Below are 17,597 nucleotides of genomic sequence, written 5' to 3'. Positions count from 1 at the left end.
CTCTAGCAGTAAAAGTTCTTCGTAAAACATGTCAGAAGAGCAAAAGCTATTTTAGCAAATAATACAGGATAATACAGGTAGTGTGGTTCCTTTCATGATCAGGAGAACATTACAATTTAATTGAAACAAAGCATTCACATTTGCTTTTATGTGGTCATTAGCACACTTTTTGATGAATTTTGTTTGGTTTTGCTACAACCTAATATGCTAGAACTATGAATTCATTCTTCTCATAACATGTATTTTAAATGATCAGATTTCACATACTAGGCCCTTCTATTACTGAGAGGTAATGAAGAAAGCCTTCTTTTTTAGTAATGATTATCATGTTTCAATGTTCAAAGATGTTAGAAGGGTTTGGTCAAACCGTAAATCTATTATAATCCCCGTGTGGCTATATATCGTAAGTATATAAGTATCACTTTGTACTAGAATTTTTAAATCATGTAACTAATTATGTATATAAGTATAACAGAAAAGAAATAATACATTTTGTCAAAGGTATGTATATTATTCTCAGGAGCAGATTTTATCAGAACTAAAGGAGCAAGTCAAAGCATTGTTTTTTACAACTAACGACACTGATATGTAAAATCTTCCTCTTCAATTCAAAACCCATATGAGCATACTAAAAGTAGTCATTTCTATTACTATTAATGTTAAAATAAGAAAACTATGATAATGAATGTCTTAAACTGGTTCTTTACCTCTCATATTTTACCTTCAAATTCCAGTTTTTCTACATATCTAGATAAATCACACAGGTCTTGTCTAATTCATAAAGCTACTAAAATTGTTTTCACCTGCAAGGTTTATTCTAGAAATAGAAAAATGGAGAAAGAAGCACTTGTTTTTGATTTGACATGTTGCATACTTATGAGAAATGAATTCCTTTACTGTGAAGACTTAAAATTTAATTACAATTTGAGATTTGTCCCCTATGACTTAAACTACAAAATGAAACAAAACGGAAGATGAAAGAACTTTTAAATTCAGAAATATTAATTACAGTTTTACTTTAAACATGTGAGTATTTCCAAAGTGAAGTCTTAAAACATCACCCAGCTTCACTTGGGTGGTGACTAGACAGAAGCAAGAAAAGTAAGTGCATAAAACTACTGTTAAACATGTAAGAAAAATGCATATTTTACATATAAGTATAATTCAGCATATATAAACTGTAGACATGTATATACAATGTATATACATATATAATAGTGCTATGTGTATATATGTACACTCATGTGATTGCCCAATTACACATGTGTTATTGCTCCTATTACTTTAAAGGCCTATAATATAGTCAGTAGAACACTTACATGGTGAATTTAGTGATATTTATATCTATTCACCTGAATTTTCATAGTTGATGATACTGAGCTAAATATAAGATATAAATGTCTAAGTTTAAAGTAAACTAGCTCAAGTCACTTAAAATGGCCTGACCTTCTATTATCATTTTCTCTCACAGTATCTTGACTTGTATAGTAATAATAGGCCTCACATTTTGTGAAGCGTTTCATTAATATTTCCTTTGTCATAGCCATTTCACAAGAAATGTTTTTCAGCTTAGACCACATAATTTCAAAGACAGGACTGTACAAATAATAGATTTACATTAAATGAATCAAAATTATATTGTTCAAAGGCTAAAAAAGTTTTCTGCATCATAATTGCATTATGGGATTTCATAATCCAAAACACAAATACTACTTTTTTCATATATTAAGGTTTAAAATTAAATTCCCAGGTAAGAAAATAAAATTTCAAACTCAGTCATTAAACTTTCCTTGTGATTCTCTCTCTGAACTTTTATTAAAAATATGGTATTCATCATACTTATTTGTAAAGTATTTTGCAATTAGATGAAATAATTTCTTTCTAAATAAAAATATAAAAGCATCCACATAAATAATACCACAAAATTATATATAACATGTTAAAGCTATTGCTGAATTAAACTAATAGTTCGTTTGCAATTACTTTCCACTAACCATGTTTAAGGGACATTACAATATGTTTGTTACTTTCTAATATTATTACTAGAATTAGTAATAAAAAGCAATGAATAATGGCAAATATCTGTCAGATCTGGATCTGTTTCAGTAGCAGACCATTGCTAGGAAGTGAATTAGTTATCTATTTTTCCTTAAAATGAATGATTTTACTGCAGCAGAAGCATAAAGCAGATCCTAATCTGTACCTATATTAATATCCATGGTACTTTATAGAATCATATCTGGTATTATAAATTAAAGCCAACTTAACTGATATAATACAAAATTAAAACAAGTGACCTATCTAGGGGGTAGAAAAATCCATGGAAGCAAAAAAATATTCTCTCAAATACAAAATTCCATTCTCATATAAATTTATTTCCACTAAATAAATAAATGTATTTTCATTCAAGGGTGAAATTACTACCTATATTTAAGACAAGACAGTCTCACTTTCTGTATTTGATAAATAAAATATAAACATAATTACCAAGTTATATTGTAATTTAATATAGTTTATGGAGTCTCATTTTTCAAATGTTGAAAGCACCAGGGTCTCTAGGAATTATACTTTCACCTGGTTTGTATAATATGCCGTGTTATGGATATGAGCATGGTTACTAAGCAAGCGATTGTTGCCAGAAGCATCTAGCTTTGCACTCTTGAGTTTTTGTGTATGGTTTCCCCCTATTCAAAATATTTGGGTAGAAAGGAAATATGATAAAACATTAGTTTAGAGGGACTCCATAGATTGAGTTTTAAAACCCTTAAGGAATAGTACTGGCTTCTGTGCCTTAAAAAGAAGGAGGAGGAGGAGGAAGGAGAGGAAGAGCGGAGGAGGAGGAGGAGGAAAAGAAGGGAGAGATTACAAAGAATAAACAAGGTGTGTTAAGTAGAAAAAGGTAACCTATAGGAATGTTTGTGGTTTTTTTTTTTTTTTTTTTTTTTTTTTTTTTAATAAAAGGAGGAGGAGAAATGACCCTAAATAGTAGTAGTCCTGACTCTCTCGAATAAGAAGAATTTTGTTTCAATATTTTGTATGAATAAAGAGTGAATTAAGTTCAAGGACTTTTTGTTTCTAAAATAAGTCTAAAATGTACTTCAAATAACAGAGAGCAAAAGTTATAGATACAACATGTCAAATGCAAGGTGGTCCTGAAAGTTTCGCTTATAATTGAAATACCTGTGATTTTTCTTTGTATACATATTCATGTTAGTAGTTTTATATAATTAATCAAGAAGTATATCAATAGGTTCTAGATATTCATGGGGCATTTTTTTAAAAAAATACAGTGCCCTGGTGTTATTTCTCCCACACAGCATCAGAAGCTGTTGGTATCACTCATTTTTATGAGAAAAAAACATGATGTAAGGCATCAGTGACTTATGACGAATTACATTCAACACATAATGATAATTTTTACTAAGGGCAGCTTGAGAAAACTAGCTGAGAACCTTGGCCTCACTGCACAATTCTGTACTACTGAGTCTGTGGATCTGTGAAGCTCTGCTGCCCTCTACTGGCCAAATGAGATAAGTGCCTGCTTCAGAGCGCTCGGGTTTCTTTTTATCAAGATACTGGCATCCTAAAAATCCAATTTTCTTTGGTTTCACTCACATGTAAATGGATCATAACCTGAACTGTTGTCAAGTTAATTTTGCAACATCAATTTAATGTCATACAGAAAGAAAAATTCATTCAGCATCTTCTGACTTACTTCAAGCAATCCTGGAGCCATTTGCAGTAAGTGGTTGGGAAAAACAGTGATCAAACAGAACAGTGACAACTTTCACAAATAACACTATTCTGACAGTCCACTCGGCTTCAAGGCCTTGGATTTTGACTGAGTTGTGTGTGTATGTGTAGGTGGGAATGGATGGGTGAAGGTATATGTATAATTTTAGTGCATATTTTTTAAAGAATAACAATTTCACTTTCCTTTTTCCTTATATCATTTAGTATCTTAAGATGCATGGATCCTTGATTACTTTTCCTGAGTAATCCTATGTTTCTTCACAATCTAGCTACTTTATTTTCTCCCAACTACATACTGTCTAAGAGACAGTGCCTCATCAGGTTAATAAGTTTGAAAATCACAGTCCAAGAAAAAGAAGAACTATAAATCAGATTTTGATAAATACCAATTGTATCCTGGATTGAGATAAGGGTGATGGATTTTAAGATATATCAACATCACAGTGCATCAAACTTGTTAATAAATTAGCGTTCAGTATAACATGTAAAGAAATAATTATTTTTAAATGGGAGCACAAAAGGCATGGCATAGCTGAAGTTTAAGGTTCAAGCTTTGTATCTTCTATATATAATGTATTATGTTTTTCAAAAACTTTTTATTAGGAAAGCTATACCAGACGCATAATCACTATACAATGATTAAACATTACCTTTACAATTTATAATCACTGAAATTACAGAATAAATATATGCACATTTCTTTTGAATCTTTGTGTGTGAGAGAGAAAACATTAAAAGTGCTTCCTACAAAGCTGTTAGTGATATATACCCAGTTGCTTTTTATTTTTTAATATTATTTATATATGTATATTTATATTTATATATATATATATAAGAAAGTGCAGATGTTCTCCAAAAAATCTTGGCATCAGGATGAAATGTCACAAAGAGGGTGTTCAACCCTAGGTGTGTATCTCCAGTTGTTAAACCACCAGGCCTTCACTTCAGTAGGATCCAGCTTCGAATGTGACTTTTCCCAGGGTGGTAGGAGAGATGCTGTGAGCTGTACACTAGGAGTGTAGGGCAGGTGAAGCTATGGAGAGGACAGAAATGGATCAAACCCAAGCTAAGTGGATTGGTTTGCGTGGGAGTGTGTGTGTGTGTGTGTGTGTGTGTGTGTGAGAGAGAGAGAGAGAGAGAGAGAGAGAGAGAGAGAGAATGTGTGTGTGTGTGTGTGTGTGTGTGTGTGTGTGTGTGTGTGTACCTGCACCAAATGCAGGTTTAGGAACCTAACCGTATGCAGGGACTTGTGGTTTGCGAATGGGTCTACGTGTGAGAGACAAGAGAGTGAGTGAGAACATTCGAGCAAGACCCGCCCCTCCCTCCCCGTCTTGCAGTTTTCAGGCATGCAGCAAACTGCATTGTTAATACATGTACAGAATCTGTGCCATGATGGGAAGAGGAAAGAAAGCCACAAATGTCAATCCCCCCCTTTCAAATGAAACTACAATTAAAGAAAAAAAAAGTTACTGAAAATAAAAAGACACATTGAATTTTACTTAATTAGGATCAATACAACGATCCCCGATATACCTTATACATGGCACAGTCAAAGTCTCAAGTTTCAGTATAAAAAAATAATGATAACATTTGCTGGCAAAAGTCTGCGAAGGCACTTCATTGATTAATGATCTGAGTATGGCCCTTCCTCCAAATCACATCTGAGAGGGGAGAGCACACATCTGTATTCTCTAGTTATCATGCGGTTTCAGTTCTCTTCAGGGCAGGGAAGATTGTGAGGATGGAGTTATTGGGACAAGTGTAAAAGGAGCAAGGGACATATTTCTTTTACTTTCCTTTTCTTTTGTGGGAAAAAAAAAAAAAAAAAAAGCACTAATTTGTTTTCTTCTTTCTGTTAGAACCTGTAGGTTGACTTCTCCAGGACTTCGAGGTAATCCGGCTTGGTTTGAAGTTTGGCCCTTAACTCGAGGTAATCACTTTTTTGGGTTTGGTGGTCTGTGAAGCCCTTTCCAGCTGAGAAGAGAAGGGTTTCTTTAAGCCTGGCATCCTGCTGTAAGTCTGGGTATTGCATGCCAGGGGGGTGGACATGTAGTTCCTTTAATTTGGGCACTGTGCCGTAGAGACAGTCCACAAATCCCACTGTGCAGGGGGCTGGCTGTGGCCTCTCTCGGTCAAGCAGCATACTGCCACCGCCACAGCCTCCCCCAGGAGGAAAGAGCACCACCCCGCCATTCTTCTCATGGTGGCGGAACCCAGCCAAGTCTCCACCAGTTCCCCCAACCACCCCTGAGACCCCACCAGCTGCTGAGTGGTGAGGGTGAGGGTGATGGTGATTCACCGTCACTATGGTGTTGAGCTGGGAGCTGGAAACTGCTAGGGCCCATTCCTTCTCTTTTTCCAGCAAGGTCCGGTAGTTGCTGTGGTTCTCCTTGGGTGTTTCAGCAAACTGCTCACTTCCTAGGAGAACCTCACCCATTCCTGGCGGTTGCGTCCCCCCAGGACCGCCACGTTCTGCACCCCCTGTCTCCTGGACAGCTGAAACAGCCACTTCCTCCTCCTCGCGAGGCTTGTAGATGGGGTTGTTGCACATCTGGGTCACTGGGTGGGGGATGTACTCGTACACATGGCCCACAGGAGGGGCCTTCTCTGGGGAGGAAAGGGTGGGTCGGCCTCCGCCCCCACTTCCACCACCGCCACCACCTCCACCATCCTCAAACAGCCGGTGGCATTGCATCTGGATGCCAGTAAGGTCCACACCTTCTTGTCTCTTGCTCCTAAAGGGCAGCTTCTTTCGACGCCGTCGGAGCACATAGGCAAAGAGGCCTGCAGCAACAAAGACTGCTGAAAAAAACAGAACCAGCAGGCTAAGAATCAACACAGAAAGGGGCACAGGGCCACCAGGGGGAGAGAACTCGTAAGGTGATACGCTTGTTGGTCCCCCAACAAAGTGAGAATCTCCAGGCTGGGCTGGAGATGCTCCATGTGGTGCAATATGCAGCATCTCTGGGCACAGGACTTCTAGCTCAATAGTGCGCACATCACGGTGTGTGAGGTTCTCGGGGCTTCTACAAAGCACATCACCTACCACACTGACTGAGCTGATGGTTTCAATCCACTGTTTAAAGGGGACCAGGTCACAAGTGCAGTCCCAAGGATTCTCATTGAGGTCTATCTGGACAATGGCATTCAAGTGTTCCAGGACACCAGCCACAGGAAGATAGAGAAAGTAGTTCTTCCTCAAGTTGAGCCGAGCCAGGGATGTGCCTGCAAAGGCATCTGTTGGCAAGGTCCTCAGCAAGTTATTGTTGAGGAACAGCAGCTTCAAGTTGGGCATGAGGCTAAAGGCCGCAGGCTGGATTTCCCGGATAACATTGAACTCAAAGTACAAGTAGTGCAAACTTTGTAGCCCGCGGAACATGCCCGGTGTCAGCTTCTCTATATCATTGCCATTGAGAAAAAGGCTCTTAAGGTTGGGCAGGTTGATGAAGGCCCCATCCTGGACATAAGAAATACGATTGTTCCCCAGATGCAGGAGATCCAAAGAAGAAAAATTCCAGAAGTCAGAACGGTATATTTTCTGAATCAGATTGCTACTCAGGTACAGTTTCTTGGCATTCAATGGCCTTGGAAGAAGTTCAGAAATGTTATTAAATCCTCTTTCTTTGCAGTTGACAGTCAAGCCAAGGTCATTGATATGCAAATTACAGGTACACCCAGTGGGGCATATAATGGGAATTGGTGGTCTGGTTTGATAAGGAGCAATAGGAGGTTGGTTTGGACCAGGGTATAAAGCCTGGGATGTGGAGGGCGGTCTTGGCGTTCGGGGCTGTTTGGTGGGCTTAGGCTGTTTGTTTGAGGACTTGTATTCAACAGAAGAAGCAGTAAAATGGACAGAGGACAACATTGAGGAAGGCTTAGTTGGCCACGTATTCTCCTTGCTTGATGACAAGTGGGGAATCCCCAAACTAGCCTCCACCTCAGAGTCAGACAACAAGGGACAGAGTTCTGTCTTCCTGATTTCTCGGAGGTCCTTTCCATGGAAATGGAATGGTGTCTCACAAGTGATGTCTCCCACCAGGGCAGTGTAAGGAATGCGTTCCAGCCAACTCTTCAGTTGTACAATCTCACATGTACAGTTCCAGGGATTTTCTTCTAGTTGAAGCTCCATCAGGCTCCTGCCAATGTGATCTAGCATTCCTCGGTAAAAAAGAACCTTTAACCTGTTTCCACGAAGGTCCAAGTGTGTTAAAGAGACAGCCTTAAATAAATTGGTTGGAAGCATGGGGATGAGATTATCATTTAAAATCAGAACCCTTAATTTGCTTAGGTTCCGAAAGGCCCCACTCTCAATGCGTTTAATAACATTGTAATCTGCCTGCAGATATTCCAGACTTTCGAGGCCAAGGAAGGTGTCATTTCTGAAGACATCCAGTTTGTTCTCATGTAGATATAGCCTCTTTAAAATCTTAAGACCATTGAAAGCTCCCATTTGAATGTCCTGCAAAGCATTGTTCCCAAGGTTAATGGACACAGCATTATTCAGATGAAGAAAACTGTTGGTGTATAATTTCCTCATTGAATTCCTCTGCAAATATAGTTTAAAAGGTCTTGACCAGAACTCCGTAATCTGACTAATATTTGTAAATCCTTTACTGTCACAATGTATATGAAAAAGGCTTTCTTTAACTTCACAGTAGCATGGATCAAAACAGGGTTCATCTATTTCCTCGGAGTCCTCTATCAGGGGAATTGGGGTAGTCCATCCTAGAGCAATTGTGCTTAGAAGAATTATCCACAGCATTCTCCCTCTGTGAAGCATCTCGGTTATGGAACGTTTCATCATTCGTAGTTGATTACAAAACTGCAACAGAAATAAAGATGCAGATTTTTAGCTTTTAGTCATATGCACTATTTTAATTGACTCCTACATGTGGGGCTATTTAAAAGTGATATAAAAACTTCAGCAGTTATTGAACTGACAATCAAACTGAGCCAGAAACATGCTTAATGTTTAGAGTGTGTCCTATATTTTAAACTTAGGAAACTTTGATACATGGAAACATGCAGTGACGTTTTCCTGAACTAAGCCATACTTGGTAAATGGCATATCACATGAACAAAGGCAGCTTGCATTGCCTCTCATGGAACACAACAGAACTTGACTATTGTGTGACCTTTTAGACATGGGCAGATTTAGCATAATGGCAATAATTTAGCCATTACACTTGTTTGCCTGCTAAACCTTACTGACATAAAAAATGTCCATTATAAATCATATTGTTACTCTGATAGAAAAATATATTCTTCAATTATATGTTCTTATTACAAAGACATGACTTATCCCAAAGTTATTAAAGAGAATGGTAAAGTGTAAGCCTGTTGCCCAGTATCAGATGTTGAGATGTGTAAGATGATTGATATCGCAGGAAAACTTATGATTTCTTTTAAGAAGCTATCCAAACATGCTTAATTACAGTATATGGTCAGTTACATATACTCCCCATGCCCTCTTTTGCCCAAACACAAATTACTGGTATCTCCTTCCATTGAATACGTAACTTCCACATACCTTATTATTTGTCTGTTTAAAGTATTGAGGAGTGATTAGCCCTTTTAAAGAAAATACCTATGCAATTGTCAGAGCTAAAGATAGTGACATCTAAAGGTTGCTAAGTCTGGGAGTGTCTGAATTAAAACATTTGCAGAGCTTAGTTTGGAATGTTTATATGTGCCTTCAAGATCAACTGAGGAACCCTAAAAAGCTGGAAGGGCTGATGATTGGTTAGAGAAGAGGTGGGTAGTTAAAGGCCAGATAGGGTAGAAACCTGAATTCTTGCCTGCTGATAAATGATCAGCATTTCAAAAAAATACATCATTCTTTCCAATCAGAAGAAACGTATGCAGTGCACTATTCTAAAAACATACAGAGCCTTCATCCATGGCTTTCTTTCTTTGCCTAATATTACCACTATATGAAAATGTGTTCATAAATAAATTATAATAATGCAGTTTTATTAGATTGTCCTTCCTGAGTCACTGAAATATCAATCAAAATTGAATGACTGATTTTAATCAATAAAAATAAATCAGAGTTTCAAGCATGTATTTTATCCCCATGCATAGATACATACATCAAAGAAATATTTCTTAACTTGAAACACAGTGATATAATTGATAGGGAAAGTGAAAAGAATTTATCTTCGCATTCAACTTGCATATAATGTACACAGCTGTAAGAAAAAGAGAAACTGTGAGAAAGCAAAGAGAAATCTGCCTCAGGCATGCAATACTCAATTTTTAGAAACAATTAAATGAAAAAGAGAGAGAAGGCAGATGAGGCTACATTGCAGTACCAGTTAGTCTTCCCTTTCTCTCTTATAAAATATTAAAAATCTACTTAAGTTCTTTAGACTTGACCATTCTTTTCTTAAATGTTTTTCACAACCCTGAGGTTTAGGAAACATAAGCTCCAGATTTCTTTGACTTACCTATTTTGCAGGAGATTTTTTTTTTTTTTTTTTTTTTTTTTAAGCAATGAACATTTAAAAGAAAAAAAAAAAAGCAAAACCTTGAGTTTAAAGATTCTCTCTCTTGTTCCTTCACCCTCCCTTCCTCTCGCTGAAGCTGAAGCAAAAGGGGATGGGGAGTGGGGGCGGGGGGCTGAAGGGAAAAAAAGAGAGGAAAAAAAAAAGCAAGCTTGAGACGTGCTGAGAATGCAATGGGCTCTTCAATGGGCTCCTTTAGGATGCAGAACTGCCTCTTGGCACACTCAGTAGAGGAGGGAGGAGAAGGGGCTGCAGCAGGCTTCCAGCTCCGCGGCCGCTGCTGTTGCCTTTGCTGCTGCCGCTGCCGCTGCCGCTGCTGCCGCCGCGGTGGCTGCTGTCCCTGGGTACCGGCAGCACATCATTGGGCACTGGGAGGAAGGGCGGGAGGAAGGCAGAGAGGAAGGAAGGCTCAATCACAGTGCAGAATCTCGGACTTCTCTCGCGCTGTCTTTTTTTTTTTTTTTTTTTTTTTTTTTTAAATATGTGCTGTAACCCTGGATCCGGCTTTCCACGTCATGAAAATGAGCTCCAAGAAAGGAACGCGCTTAGCATGGGGTCGGGAGCGAGCACTAGGAAGCCCTGACTGTACAGTTTGTGTGTGTGTGTGTGTGTGTGTGTGTGTGTGTGTGTGTGTAGACGTAGAGGAGTCAGAATGATAAATTGACAAAATAACGAACAAAAACATAAAAGGGGGAAGAGGCCAGCCTACGGGAAACATTCCTTTGGTGGGGAAGAAGATGGGGGTGGAGGGAAGTAGGGGAGCAGGGGAGGCATTTTCTCTCTCTCTCTCTCTCTCTCTCTCTCTCTCTCTCTCTCTCTCTCTCTCTCTCTCTCTCTCTCTCTCTCTCCCCCCTCTCTCTGTCTCTCTATCTCTCAAGGAAATGGTTTGTTCATCTAGTTCTCAAACCTCCTCTCTGTAGTGCTGACGCTGTGGAAAGTGAAACTATCCTTCGGAACTGTCCTTTCACAGAACAGACATTGGAAAACCAGGATGAGGAATAAATCCAGGTCCCCAAAGAAGAAAAGCTGAATTTGACTGATTCTGTCTAGGTGTCCCAAATAAGAGCTCAGCTTGAGTGACTTGGACAGAGTTTCTCTTGCATTTTGTTTCGATCCTTTTGCACCAGAAATCCTTTTTGTTGTGCTGCAGCTCAAAGTCTTCGATTTCCCTTGGATTCTAAGACACCATGTGCCTTCTTCCACTTTTTTTTTTTAAACAGATGCAAGCCAGTGCTCTGGAAGTAAATGAAGACCACTTGAATAGCAGTGGCAAATTTCACATTCTTAACACAAGGAAAGACCTGCAGAGATAGGGTGGAATTTCAGGGTTTGAATTTTTTTCTTCTTCTTCTTTCTTTTTCCTTCCTCCCTTCTTTTATTTTCTCTTCTTCTTCCTCCTTTCATTTTTTTTTCTTTCTTAACATTTTTCCAAGATATTTTTAAGAAGTGGATAGCTAATAGGGAGTAGTGGAGTTATGGGTGACTGAAGGAAGATGTTGCAAGGTAGTGAGGCCACTAGATCATAGTTCACAAAAACCCTCTAAAAGGAGTTTTTAAAGGTTCAAGTGGCAGTTCTACTGTCCTACCTGCTGGGAGGAAATACAGCTTATGAAGAAACTGGGGAGACCCAGTCGTGCAGCAGAGGAGGCTTGTTAGCTAGAAATGGTGTGTGCCTTGATGCATCCACTCCCCACCCCAACACACACACACACACACACACACACACACACACACACACACACACACACACCCAATCCTGTCCTGGACTCACAGGTAGGGGGAATAGAGGGAGTTTTTGGTCTGAAGAACTAAACTTAATTGTCCAAGGGCTAAAGTTAGTAGGTAGAGATGGCTTTCCCTTAAAACACTGTTTGCAAAGACAAATATAAAGAAAAGTACAATTTATGTATAAATATCTTTTCACTCTAAAATAAAGAAAGCTAACTCAACAAAAGTCAGTCATAGTCAATTTACATGACATTTTGCATTTAAAATGATCGCACGTTTCCTGTGCCCCACAGCTAAGATTGGAAACAGCAATCAGAAACTAAGAAAGGAGGCTGGCAGAATTCTCTAACATTCTACACCCTTAATATTCCGGACCCACCCTGTTCTCGGTTAGGTCTCAGCGGAGAAGCAAACCAACACGGACAGCCTGAGCTCAGAATCGGAACAATTCTATCTCGCTCCCCAGCTGCCACTGTTCCCCTCCCCCAGGACCTAAGGTGCCCGGTGTGCAGAGGCGGTGACTGTTTCTTGGATCTTATCTGAACCCAAGATTTGATGGGATGAATGGTAACCAGGAGCTGTCCTGAGCATCCAGGTGACGGTAAATGCTTCTTCCTCTCTGCAATCAAGTCTCTGCCCTCTCTTAAACTACAACCCTGCAAATTCTGGACTTTGACAATGTCCTATGGCTATTTCACTGTTTTTCTTTCCTTTATGTCAAGACAGCATGTCTAAAAGATAGGGAAAGCTCCAAAAGTTAGGGATTGTCGGACTCCGGGGCCCCGTTTTCTTATGCGTCCTGCTGGGAGCGCACCATTTGTTTGTCCAGAGGGAGGACAAGAAGCCCTTTCTCCCCAGTGTGCCCCTTTCCCACCCCCCACCCCCCATTGCCGGATCTTCGAGCTCACTAATCTCTCCAGATCTAACACTAAATATTCCAATATGGAAGCAAAACGATCCCCCTAGAACATATAATTAAAATGCTGCATCATTCATTTTCTGAAGCGCTTTGAGCCTTCTGTAGATCCTTTTCTATTTTTCTGTCGCCAGGCGAAACACATAATAGGTCTGTTTAGAAATGAAAAAAAATTAAAAGCTCAAACCGTTTCCTTTCTATCTCTTACAATACAACCAAGCGATCCACTGGGGGAGGGGTCCTTCAATCAGCCACCTGGCCTATTTGTTGGAGTTACGATTTCCTCCCCCGAAGGAATCGGAGGGTATCTTAGTCTCCAGTACCCCTTTTTTCGCCATGGACCGTAAACCTAACTGATCCTGTTTAAAAATTCAACAAACCCCTAGCACCTGTGAACGTATAGAAGACACCACGGTCAAAGTCTGTTTTCTACTGAGGACATCCTACATACGAGACACACTGATTTCATTTAGGCAAAGTAGGAAAGGATGGCGGAGAGTACCTATCCGTGTAGAGCGCTCAGGATCTCCGAGGTTTGCTCCGAGGGGCTTCCCAGCGGGAGGGGCAAACTCTCTGGGAGGTTCAATTGTATCCTTCATACTGTAGCCTTGTATCTTCTCCTCTTCCGGCCACCAACTTTCAGAAAGGCTATCAAATCACAATTGAAATCCTTTTAAATATTTCCAACTCTGAGACTTGCAAGGAAATGGTCGCTGCATACCAATGGGAGAGCGGGGCGCACACCTAGCGTGGCGATGTCAGTGACCCGGAGCTCACGAACACAGCTCCGTATGCCCTCGATGAAAGTCCCAGGACTGGAATCATTTGATTGAAAATCTCGGTGCTCTCGATTCAGTGGCGAGCTTCGCTGTTCCAGAGAACCCGGGTTTGTTCTCTGGATTTCTCTGTCTTCCTGAAAGGTTGTCACTCACAGAACAATCCCTGCCAGAGGCCTCCTTCAATTCCAGAAGATGGAACTAGCCCTTTCCTTTCCCGGGTGTCTTTGCTCTTTGCCCTTTGGATGGGTGGGAGTGGGGGTGGGTGGTGTGTAGATGAGAGAAGAAAGGGGTGGGGAGAGGCGGAAAGGAGGCAGGAAGGGGGCGACTAGATCTCAGATCCCAGCATTGGTCAGACGGCGAAGGGGGGTGGGGGGGGGGAGAAGATACAAATACAACAGTATGGCTGTACACACCAAATCCGACTCGGATTTGGGAAATCTCAGGCAAAGCACGAAGGCGAAGCGATCCCGTTGGCAGAGTGTGTCCCCTGACAGCTCACCATTCAAGAACCCTCACTTCTCCAGCAGGAGAAGGAAGCGCGGTGGGCAGTGGAGGGGACCGCCGAACGTTTCAGGCCAAGGAGACGCTCACGGCGGCAGCGGCGACGGCATCTTTTCAGACTGACCTGCTTTAAAAGTGCCACTTTAATGGCCTAGGAGATAACTAAATTCGGATTACACGTTACTTACCAACGTCTGCTCCTAAACTGGGAGTGCCTGGTCGGGTATTGGAAGGCAATATAGGGAACGCTGGGCTGGAACACAAATGCAAATCCATCAGCTGCCCCCAAATCGCGCACCGAGGGAGCGGCGCTCCGGAGCCCCCAGATCAGCCCATCGCCTGAGCCTCCGCCAGCTTGTCCCCCCCGCACCCCCGGCCCCTCCTCCGCGCCAACTGTGTAAATCAGCCGCCGCAGTCCTCTCGCAGCGCATCGCAGGCAAATCCCTGCTTAGGAAGCAAGGAAGCAAGTGATATCCTCTCTCTCTCTCTCTCTCTCTCTCTCTCTCCCTCTCTCTCTCTCTCTCTCTCTCTCTCTCTCCCTCTCTCTCTCTCTCTCTCTCTCTCTCTCTCTTTCCCTCTTTCCCTCTCTCTCTCTCTCTCTCCTCTCCTCTCTTCTTCTCTCCTCTCCTCTCCTCTCCTCTCCTCTCCTCTCCTTTCCCTCTCTCCCTCTCTCCTCTCTCCCTCCTTTCTCTTTCTCTCTTTCCCCTCCCCCTTCTCCCCTGTTTATCGGTCGCAATCTGGCAGCTCTACAAAGAGAAACCCTGTCAGAAAGTCTGCATTCTGTATCCGTGGATTGATTTTAACTTTTGCAAACGAGAGATGGCTGTTTGGAAAATTACAGCCCAAACTGGAAAGGGGCGGATGGGGGGTGCTGTGATCAAATTAGGAACATCTGAGCTGTATCGGTGGGCGGTATCGCTAAACGCCTCCAAGGAGCCATTCCAAGTGATTTGCAGTAATGCCCAACCTTCATGAAACATAGGTGACAATTTCAAAGTACATAGTTCCTCATCTGTTTACACTTGTTGGGGGGCGGGTGGAGATAAAACTGTAGGGTGAGGGGAGGTGCGTGTGGGGGCGTTTGTTGGAGACGTGTACATATTATTTCGTGACAAATTAGAAAAGGACATTGGAACAATTATTGCACCTATGTTAAAGTACTATCACATTACAGAGGCGACCATTACCCCCACTGCAGTCATACTAATGCAGTCATTTAATGCTCCATTCAATCTGCAGTGTAAACCAACGCAGTTCTTTTTAATAGATCCCTTTCATCAGCAACTGTGTTGGAGAAAGGGCGGTATTTCACTAACTCCCAAGCTGAACAGAAGGTAGTCTGGGGGAATCATCTCTGTATCTTTTGCTGTTCCTTCCTGAAGTGAATGCAGTACATTGTCCAAGACAAGTGAAGTTGCGTTATCTATTATAATAGTAAACCTAAAGTTAGCTTGTCCTTATTTTTGAAAGCTTTCAAAGGAATAGCTAAATTCTAGCTCACCCCTCTTAAAAAAATATGTACTCAATTTATATATGGCAACATTTGAGGGACAATCCTAGAGATATGACTTTATTCTTTACTTTGTGAGTTTTTTTGTGTAATTTATACCACTGCTAGTCTATATCACAGTCATATAATACGGGCCTATATTCCTAACAGACTGTCCATAGTCTAGTATATATATGTATGTATACTATATATACTATATGTACTATGTATACTATATATGTATGTATTATATATATATATACACACACACACACACACCCCAATTCAGCTATGGCAACTGTCTGTGTTGGTTATCCTTGAAGGGTGAGTTTAGATTGACATAGTATTTTAATTTGCTCTTCAAAATGCTCAGAATTCTTCAAGTTTATCAAGATTAGTAAAGTATCTAGAGAGACCAAGACTGATAGAAGCACTATGACATCAAAACCTATTATTTTTAAATATAATGTTTCAGATCTACTGGCATGGATTCCAAACCTTACTTCAGTATTTTCTAGGATAATAGTATCTTCAATGTGAATTTTGCATATGTGAAGACATGGATGTGGAAAGAATATTTGTCATAGGTGTTTTACTTACTATATCTTCAAACTGGGTTTTAAAGAGGTCTATCCAGGAAAGATGGCCAAAGAACTTTGTCCTTATAACAAATTGGTCAGATTTATTATATTTCAGTAGGCTGATGTTTCTGGCCTTTTCAGGTGGTTGCTCAATTGGAGACAAGTCACTCCTGGGTACAGCATATTCTGTGTAGGCAAGTGTGAAATCCCACATATACCCTTTAGCCTGAAAGCTGGGGGATAATAGAGACACCCTAGACAGAATCAGGCAACATCCTTCATAAAATACTTGAATCTCTTTAACTTTTTGGAATCATTTTCACTTTGATTTTCAAGGTTATTTGTTGATGAGAAAACCTGAATATAATACTATATTTATCCTGAGTGTATATGATGATATAACATGAAGGAACTAGGGCACTATGAAGATCGTGGTTTGTAAGCATTAAAAGTGAGTTCTTCCAACACAAACATTCAGGCCAGATAGAAATGTTGGGGGAAGTGATTGTGATGGATCTTCGAATCTATGTTGTGACTTAGTATTTTCTGCAAAGACGTTTGTTAACATGTCCATACTTTATTTAATCAAACATTATGTACATTATGGAAAGGAATAACTTTCATTTAAAAACTTTTTTATTGATAATCCATTAACAGGCAAAGGAAAAACATAAAATATCACAAAGGATGCAATTTTCAGTCCAACCAAAAAAATGTTTATATTGCTGATTGGTACATATTTTGAAGTTATTAAGACATTATAATATTTCCAATAGATTCTTTTTGGCTCGCTGTCATTTTCCAGAAGGGAACAATGGTACTAAAATTACTTCATTTGGCATAGTTTTTTTTTTTTTTTTAATCTAAACTATTTCATTCACTGTGATAGTTTAAATAAAACCAATTCATAAATCTTTTGAAAGATTTAATAGTACTTGAAGTACTACTAGAGAACTGTTGGTTGTGTGATAGAGTATTCACATGAGAAACTTTCCAACAATAAATGCATTCATCCATGATAACATGCAGCTTTCCTAGTTCTTCTGCATATCAAACTCATCTCTTTTGAACTATTCTACACACATTGAAGCCTACCTACTCTATCCTTTTGAAATACTTTTAGGCCAACAAACTACATGTTTGATATTCAGCAAAAAGCTAACTTCATCCTTATTGGATTAAACTTTGGTATACTACCATTGAAGCAAAACCCAATTTTGTGTTAATGTAGCCTATAAAAATTAAGCAGGTGAAAATATGATAAAACAGAAACTAATGTTTTTAGTTTCGTTTGGGAAGAGTTAACATTATTGAAAGAATTCAAAGACTTGAACAATTCAGACT

General features: G+C 39.9%; 1 protein-coding gene across 5 annotated transcripts; it reads right to left on the bottom strand.

The window, feature by feature from the left end:
- Nucleotides 1-602: 602 nt before the first annotated feature.
- Nucleotides 603-14,540, bottom strand: SLITRK3 (SLIT and NTRK like family member 3). Of its 5 annotated transcripts, XR_013757323.1 has the most exons (3): nucleotides 13,681-13,902; nucleotides 5,287-8,575; nucleotides 603-4,786 (listed from the first exon to the last, which is right to left on the bottom strand). XR_013757323.1 is itself a non-coding variant. In XM_079100879.1 (2 exons), the coding sequence occupies exon 2, from the start codon at nucleotides 8,555-8,557 to the stop codon at nucleotides 5,609-5,611; it is 2,949 nt and encodes a 982-aa protein (XP_078957005.1). In that variant the 5' UTR covers nucleotides 8,558-8,575; nucleotides 14,372-14,540; the 3' UTR covers nucleotides 603-5,608. The 5 variants fall into 5 exon arrangements, 4 of the variants coding, with proteins under 4 accessions (XP_078957005.1, XP_078957006.1, XP_078957004.1 ...); XM_079100879.1 differs by lacking the exon at nucleotides 13,681-13,902 and adding an exon at nucleotides 14,372-14,540 and having other exon boundaries at nucleotides 603-8,575; XM_079100880.1 differs by having other exon boundaries at nucleotides 603-8,575; nucleotides 13,406-13,902.
- Between the last annotated feature and the right edge of the window lie 3,057 nt (nucleotides 14,541-17,597).

The sequence above is a fragment of the Sciurus vulgaris genome (genome assembly GCF_902686455.1).
Source record: "Sciurus vulgaris genome assembly, chromosome: 10".
Classification (NCBI taxonomy): domain Eukaryota; kingdom Metazoa; phylum Chordata; class Mammalia; order Rodentia; family Sciuridae; genus Sciurus; species Sciurus vulgaris.
The sequence above is the reverse complement of the archived record's forward strand: the minus strand, read 5'-3'. Positions and strand labels throughout refer to the sequence as shown.

Bases quoted from the DNA above. Each gene is read 5' to 3' on its own strand.
- SLITRK3 (XM_079100878.1), bottom strand. From the start codon at position 13,728: ATGATTCCAGTCCTGGGACTTTCATCGAGGGCATACGGAGCTGTGTTC. The intron at 8,576-13,680 runs GTGAGCTCCGGG...TTTCTGTTGCAG, and splicing joins GGGCATACGGAGCTGTGTTC to TTTTGTAATCAACTACGAAT.